Source organism: Austrofundulus limnaeus, unplaced genomic scaffold (assembly GCF_001266775.1).
Source record: "Austrofundulus limnaeus strain Quisiro unplaced genomic scaffold, Austrofundulus_limnaeus-1.0 Scaffold33, whole genome shotgun sequence".
Taxonomy (NCBI): domain Eukaryota; kingdom Metazoa; phylum Chordata; class Actinopteri; order Cyprinodontiformes; family Rivulidae; genus Austrofundulus; species Austrofundulus limnaeus.
In genome coordinates, this window is record NW_013952435.1 from 2,217,652 (window position 1) to 2,226,014 (window position 8,363).

The 8,363-nt window shown below is 39.8% G+C and overlaps 1 protein-coding gene across 2 annotated transcripts in view; it reads left to right on the top strand.

The window, feature by feature from the left end:
* unc5b (unc-5 netrin receptor B) overlaps positions 1 to 8,363 on the top strand; it is a gene marked incomplete in the record, with an annotated part of 99,811 nt that overhangs the window by 74,052 nt on the left and 17,396 nt on the right. For both annotated transcript variants that reach the window (XM_014005994.1, XM_014005993.1), the window contains 3 exon segments: positions 3,743 to 3,775; positions 7,274 to 7,468; positions 7,834 to 8,202. In XM_014005994.1, the coding sequence (XP_013861448.1) occupies positions 3,743 to 3,775; positions 7,274 to 7,468; positions 7,834 to 8,202 (597 nt within the window).

The following is an 8,363-nucleotide window of genomic DNA, read 5'->3' on the forward strand; positions in this document are numbered from 1 at the left end:
AACTTGTTCAGTTACATGTTGCAGTGTTTCACATATATGCCCCCCGACGGGGGTGGATGTCAGTAATCAGTAACCCTGGCCCCCCGGAGTGATGTAGTCAACCAATTCATAAAATTGTAATAATTTCAACTGATGAAATTATACATTTGTTGCACCTTCTATTTATAAACAGCTTATTTTTGTAAAATGAAAATAGGATTTGTTTTTCTCATACGCTTTTCCCCAAACTTCAGAACAATAAATGAAATGATCTGACACATTCTGCTCTTGTTCAGTAAATCAGTCACAAACAAGATCAAAACTACTTTTTGGCTGAATGTTAGATTGTAAGACTTGGTTAGACGGGCAGTTTTCTGCAGTGTAACACAAGCTCTACACGCAGCATCAACCTTTTTTGTCTGTTAGCAAAATATCTCATTAAACACTGGACCTATTTCAATAAAACTCCCAAAGAAATCTTTAACAAAAACATCCTTAACTGATATGAATTTTTGAGCTTTTGCCTTGATATTTGCCTTGATATTTTCTATAGAAATCCTTTCCATTCATCTTTAATTTACTGATTCAAACACAAATATCTGTTAAATAAATGTGTCCAGAAGCACCCATTCACTAGAAAGCTGTTCTGTGTGTCAAGTGGTTTATTGAATGATATAAAAGTCACCAGCAGTGACTTAATTGCTCATAGTTCACCTTTTTTTTTCTTTTCCCTTTCATAGCTTCTCTTTCAGTCTGTTTGTATGAAGCTCATTCTGTTCTGGTGTGAGGCCACAGCGCCACAATGAAAGAGCCAACGTGTCGAGATAAAAGTAACTCAAGTCGCAGACGGATGATTCACGAATGAAAATTTAGCTTCACAAAGAGAGACGGCAACTGATCCACATCTGAAAAGCACAGATGGAAAGGATTAAAAAAAGGAAAGAAAAACAGAGCGAGCAAAAGGCTAGGAGAACGGATCGAGTGGGAAGTGAGCATGACACGGCCGAGTCGAGAAATTAGCACGGGGAAGAGCATATGAGAGTGAGTCAGACTCACACTGACGCCCAGTGTGCCGCCCGTGATGAGCTGGGAAGGATCCAGCTGACAGTGCATTAAGATCTCAGGGCTGCACATCCACAAAGGAAGTGAGACGTGTTCAAGTGCGCACTTTAAATCAAAATCACGCAAGTCACAATCTGACGTGTCCAAACCAACAGACAAACCTCCTAAAATCACAGGCTGAACTTTTACCAACACTCTTAGAGCAAAACTGTGGTTTTAAACCTGTCAGACGCACAAGATCTGACGTAATGAGCTAAACGTTTAAACAAAGACGCTCAGATTGTTTGATGACTCTTTACGGGRACATATCCCAAAATCCAATTTTTTAGCTGTTAAATTAATTTTGTCGTGGACTTGGAGTCTCTAGGAGTGAAGAAAAGTTGAATTTAGTCTCTGATATCTTTTTATCAGATTTTTCAGCCTGTTCTGTTTTCTGTATTTTCGATTACATTTTATAAACTATTACATCAAATAAAAGTGCCAAATAAGGTTTGGATTTACTGCCTACAGTTTCTTTATCTTCATTTTCCTCTGGTTCTGGGTCAGACTCCAGCTCCTGTTGTTGACTCTTTCAACTTAATTGTAAATAAAACGTTTCTGCGTCTCTACAAACCGTAACCCCCCTCTCTTTCAAACCGGAGTGGATCGGTCTGGAAGCTGGAGGGGGCGGGGCTTGAAGCGCCTTAAAGCAATAGTAACAAATCTGCTTTCAAAGGTGCTTTGAGACCAGGGATGGTTCTAGGGGCGGGGCCACAGGGGCATTGGCCCCAACTGAAATCTGATTGGCCCCCTGAAGTGCCTCTGTCCTGTCACTCATCTGTCCTTTGCCCAAGAGTAATGATGGCGGGCGCAGTTCCATGTTCAAACACTGGAGGCACTGATGAGTCAGATGCTGTGTGTTTGAGTGTATTTGATTTATGTACAGTAAAAATGCATGTAAAACTTGTAAGGAGAATATACATGCAAGATTTTTTAATTACATTACAAGTGTTTGAACATGTGTGACAAGTTAAATGTTTACATCTCATCAAAATCAGAGATTTGTGTGCAAAGATGTTAAATAAATATTTGACCCCTTTAAGAATATTGTGGCCCCTTGATGGCCCCTTATTCAGAAAAACCCTAGATCCGCCACTGTTTGAGACASCAGAAAATTGGTGAAAGAGGGTCTGGTAAAGTTTAAATAAAAAAGTGAAAAAGAAGGATTTAAAAGCATATGTCTGGTTTAACTACCACAGGAAATTTTAGCTCAATATCTCTAAAGCTAAATGTGAAAAACCATYTTGAATCAAGTTGACTCCCAAAGTTAATCAGTTGTTGAGACATCCTGAGAGTTTCATTAAAATCTGTCCACTGGTTTATAAGATGCTTGAGCAAAAACATAACCACCTCCAGCCTTCGGCGGTGGGCAATAAATATGCATTTTATGCTTCCTCTGTATGATAAAAATATTTTTCTGTGGTCACAAGCTACCCCTGACGCTCAAATAAAAGGAGCTTCCCTTCCTCGGCTCCTGTCACACAACACAGCACTCATAAACGTAAAACGCTCTGAGACATCTCAAACCATCGTCTCGTATCACCCTGGTAGCTCCTAATTGCGATCGGACGAATGGTAAACTCAGGAAATAAAAAAAAAAAACATTCAGTGTTTTGATGATGCTATGGAGAAAAGCTTATTTAATTTGAGGAGCTGCTAAGTGACACAATCCTGAAAGATGGGTTTGATATCCTTCAAATGCTCAGTTGTGATTCACATCGATGTTATCTGGGAAATAACTGCTCTCGTCAGGAGAAGTGAATATTTTTCATGGGATTAAGGTGATAATCTGCACTGCAGGGTGTGTAAAGGGATTGTTTCAACCTCTGTGGTCTCCACATACTGTACACCACACAAATACAAGGGTTGTTTTCCAAACACTCCCTAAAGCATGAGTTCAGAACGTTTGAAGTAAGGTTTTGGGTAAAGAATATGAACAGTAACTATCTTACCTGTTGTGGGTAGTTTTTTTTTAAACAACCTCACTATACTTAATTTCACTTTTCACAGTTTCTTTGAAATAAATTAAAATACTTTTGTCCAAAATACCCCTATATTTGAACAGGAAGTGTTACAGCTAGTTGATGCTGCTGCTATTTGTGCAAATTTCTATAGGATTCGACGCAAACCATCAAATATCAATAAGGTGACAATACAGTATATAGGTCTCATTCACACTAATTACTGAAATATTTAGAGATTTAATGGTAACAAAACACTTTGGCCTTATACGACTAGCTATTAGCTCGTCAGTCTGAGCAGATCCACGGCAGGTAGGATGCTAACTGTTCAAACCTCTGATAGAAACAAATCAAACTGAATGATTGAATTTTAAATTAGTTGCTTTTGTTAAAATGGCACATTAATTCATTTAACAGTTGTTTTATAATGCTGATTTTTCTTTTTTTTTAAAGAAAATGTGCAAACATTCTACAATGAAATCCATTCAGATTAATATTGTTAGCTTTAAAATTTAGGTCATATTTAACAGCTGTTAATACAGTTTTTCTTTATTTTTCTGTTTTAAATGGTTAAGAAAGTAGTTGTTTTTTATTCTTTATATTGGTGCTTTCATTTGCATAACAACTAGTCCATCCATTTTTATGTTTTTCTTTTCTTTCCTTTTCTTTTCTTGTTTTTTTTYTCTCTCTTGTTCAAACAGATAAAAAGATCTCAGTTGAACATACAAGCCATCGTAAGTTCACCCTCCCATGACTTCCTTTGACTCACATTTTCAGACTGTTTGTCTTTGTGTGTGTGTGTGTGTGTGTGTGTGTGTGTGTGTGTGTGTGCATGCAGAGTCCTAACATCTGTGTGTGTGGTGTTTTGTGCCATTGAAGACAGGTCTCACCTCCTCATCCACCGTCCAGCGTGTTTATAAATGTCTCCTGTTTTGATAAAAYGATAGCTAAAAGAAAAAYAGCTGATTTTTCAGTATTTCTGGGACTTRGTTTACATTTGGAGGGAAGCTAATTCCTCCGTCTTAATGTGATGTGGACTCGGGGTGAGAGTAGCCACAGTAATGCACCTAATTTGCCGTTGTTCCGTTTCTGGTAATAAGTGCGGACGGCTGTCGGATTCGGTTCCATCTCGCCACGTGAGCACCGGAGCTCCCTTCTGCCAGCTCGCCAGCCTCCGGCTCTCTTCTCCTCCACACGTTCTGTTGCTCTGCGGTGTCTTTCACCGCTCTTATCTCCTCTCTCCTCCTCGACGCTCTTATAACCCCTCTGTCCTCTCAACAAATCACAACCTTATCTTCCTCCTTCCTGTCCCTTTTTGCCAAATTGCTTCTCATCGAGCACTCTCGTCCTCAGTACATYCAGCCTGTCTACTCCTTTTTCTTTTTCCCTGCCAACTTTGTGCTCTGTCTTCTTGCTTCATTTCTGTTCTGTTGTGACCGGCTCACGTGTCGGGGTTGGGTCAGTTCTGGGCTAAGCCGGCAGTGAAGACGGGTCAGAGCCAGTCCCCCCACCCAGCCGGAGAGAAGGAGGCTGCTCAACAGGGAGCAGGTGAACGCAGGGCCAAGTTACCCCTCCTTACCATCCTGCCACCTTGCTTTATTTTTAGTACACGAGTCCCTGCTTACCAGAAGGAGCTCTCAATCAATGAGACACTAATTATCTCCTAAATAAAAGACGGAGAACAAAAACATGTGCCAGAGCAGAGGTCTTCGGTTAAAATCCAGTGATGTTTGATGAATTACTAGAATATACAGTATACTAAATTTAAATTGTCTTTTAGTGACAGCTGTGCCTGTTTTCTTTGTCTTTTCAGGCCTATAAGTTTTTAGGTGGGCAGGTAGGATGTTTTTCTCTCCACTTAAAGGAGAGAATTTTGGGGCCAACAAATTACCATAAAAAAACTGTCACATAAAGCGAATTACTATAAATTATAGAAAAGCTGTGTCTTGTGAAGTTAATTACCGTAAGTGCTAGAAAAGCTGTAAAATGACTTTTTGTGAATGGGGAAAAAATTGTATTTGTAAAATTCTATTGATTGATTTGATTTGATTTGATTTATTGATTCAACAGGAAAAGATTACTAAAAATCAAGCCTGACTCAGCATAATTGCTGTTTTACAGCAGGTTCCTGTTCTGCAGCACATAAAACACTCAGAAATACAGCACCACAATCACATCATTATACACCATAGACACAAAGACCAACAAGCATACCAAATTTCAAAAAGGCAGCATTTGCAAAATAGGAYGTCTAAATATGAGCACAACAAAAAGTGTCCAGCAGATGGCAGACAAGATTCTTCTTAAAGGGCTGTAGTTTTGAAATGGACTTTATGTTTTGAGGAATGTCATTCCATGCTTTAGTATAAACATAGAAGAAAGACCTCTGGCCGTAACAGTTTTTAAAAGTTGGTAATATCAGTTGTCCTTTTGTAACAGATCTAGTTGAATGACCACTTCCAGAATTTGATTTGGGCAACAATGCACAGAGAGTTCCATAAGTGGCACCTTGGAAGATCTGAAAATATAAATTAATACCACTATACAAAACATAATTCTGAAAAGTCAAGGCATCAGACAGTGAAAGAACTGTACAGTGATGAGTCCAACCAGGAAGTTTTTTATGAATTTTGTAGGCCCTGTTGTAGAGCCTAACTATGGGTTCTAAGATTTCATTTGTTGTAAGAGACCAGACGGGTAAAAAGTACGACATGGTTGAGAGTATAATGGCATGAAGATAGATGCATTATTTGAAACAGAAGATGTCAGATTGGATCTAATTTTTTGAATAAACGTATAATTTCTGTTTCAACTTAGTGGTTAAGACTTGTACATGATCACGATAAGTCAAATGAGAATCCAAAGTAATTCCAAGATATTTGTAGATAGTGACAACATCAAGGAGTTTGTTTAAAAAAGTGAGTTGATTTGTTATATTGAAATGTCTCCTGGGTGAGGAAAAATACATGCACACAGTTTTTTTAACATCAATTGACAAAAGATTGTCTTGAAGCCAACCATGAAATGTTTGAAGATCTGCTTGTAACTGACTATTAATAGATTCAATATTGAAATCAGACAAAAAAGAACAGTATCATCAGCATACATTAAAATATTTGAATACTTCAATATTTTTGGAAGGTCATTTATGTATAATAGGAAAAGCAATGGGCACAGTATGCTGCCCTGCGGAACTCCCACGGAACAGGGCAGAGACCCGGACACAGAGCTTCCATGTTTCACAACCTGACACCTATCAGTCAAATAAGAGGAAAACATTTGTATTGCAGATGATGAAAGTTGAAAAGAAATCAACTTTTGTAAGAGAGTATAATGATCAACTGTGTCAAACGCTTTACGAAAAWCAATATATACAGCACCAGTTACTGGACCTTTGTTCAAAGCAGCACGTATTTGTTCAGTGAATAAAATTAAAGCAGACATGGTTGACCTTGACGTGCGAAAACTGTAGGGGTCACCTCGAGTGAAGATACAAGATTTACTGCCTCGGACAGGCCTGACAAGAGTTGATGCATCTACAGTGGTTACTTTCTGCAAGTTTTAATAAAATTCATTTTAATTTTACTAATAATAAGAATTCAAAACAGGTCAAAACTATTTTTTAGCAGAATGTACTCTGAGATTTATTTATTTATTAGCGGCTTTTTATTCTTATGATAAATACCAAAATTAAAAAGTATTTCAGCAGTGACCTAAACGAAACATGCCATGAAAAATCCTCTATTTTTRTGTCGTTAAATATATTTTGTTTGGGTCATGTTTAGTTTTCTCTATTTTCTTTGATGTTTTCTGAACAATTACGTCACTGTATTTGCGACTTTGCTAAATAAGATCTTCCCTTGTTGACATCTTTGAATTCATTTGTAAAAATAATAATAAAAAAAARTTCCTGCACTGCTCTATAGTCATAAACCCCTCTATCAAACTGGAATGGACCGGTCTGGAAGCTGGAGGGGAACGGAGTGTGAAGCGCCTCGTTTGGATTTAAAGAGACAGCCTCAAAACGAGTTGATCTGAGAAAGAGGGGCTTGTGGAGTTACAACAAGGAGGAACTCAGAACAAAGCATTCCAGTTCTACTTTATATTGACCCCAAGTGAAGGATTTAAACAAATATAACTACCTTAAAACTAGTTTTACAGTGGTATCTTGTCTTATTTTCTGTAAAAAAAAATTGTGCGTTGAGCGTCTGACTCCGCCCCTCTCCTTTCAGCCATGGCTCCAGGTATGGGTGCGGCGGTGTACGTTGGCCTGGTGGTCGCTTTGCTGCTGAGTGTCATAATGGCRCTCTGCGTGGGCGTGCTGGCGTACCGCCGCCGCTGCCGCCACCTCCACGGTGACATCACGGACTCCTCCTCAGCCCTCACCGCAGCGTTCCACCCCGGAAACTACAAACCTCCGAGACAGGGTGAGCTCACACACTTTAAAACACACACACACACGCACAGTTTATTTTTTTGTAAATGTGGATGTTTGTTTTGGGATTACGACTTTTTTTCTTTACTTATTAAAAAAAGCATCACATTTATCATATTGCTTCATTTAATCAAACCATAAATTAAATCCCATGTACCATTGTCTCCATTCAGTCACCTCCCCGCTCCTCTCTGCTTTACATTTTTTACATTTAAAGGCGTTTGTCAGGGTGTCCCTTCTCTTGCTCTTGCTATCAAATATTAATTAGTAGCATTAATCCAGTTCACTGTGAGCACTTTCCACCCTGCCGGTGTCATTTCTCCTGATAAGAAGTCAGCCTCTGCTCTTCTTCCACAGACAACCCCCACCCTCTGCATCCCTCGGCTCCACCTGATCTGACAGCCACGGCGGGTACTTTCAGGGGTCCGCTCTTCTCCCTGCCGCAGGGGGTCAACGACAGCCCCCACAAGATCCCCATGACCACCTCCCCCTTGCTGGACCCGCTCCCCAGCCTCAAAATCAAGGTGTACAACTCCTCCACGCTGTCCTCCCTGGAGCTGCCGGCCGACATGTGCTCGGCCGACGGCGAGATCCTCAGTCTGAAGTCCGTGGGCACCGTGGGGAGAGAGCGGGACTATCACAGCTACACTCTGTCCAGAGAGCCGGGCCTGAGCACCAGCGCCACCTTGGGAAGCCTGGGTGGGCGCCTGACCATCCCCAACACAGGTAAACCTCCAGAGGGGCTTCCAAAGGGGTGTCCTAACAAGAACCAGCATTAATCATTTAGCAATCAAATTGATTTTAAAGGGGCAATATCATGTAAAATCAACTTTTTTGAGATTTATATCATGTTACAATGTTATACTCTCATAAAAAAACATGCCCAA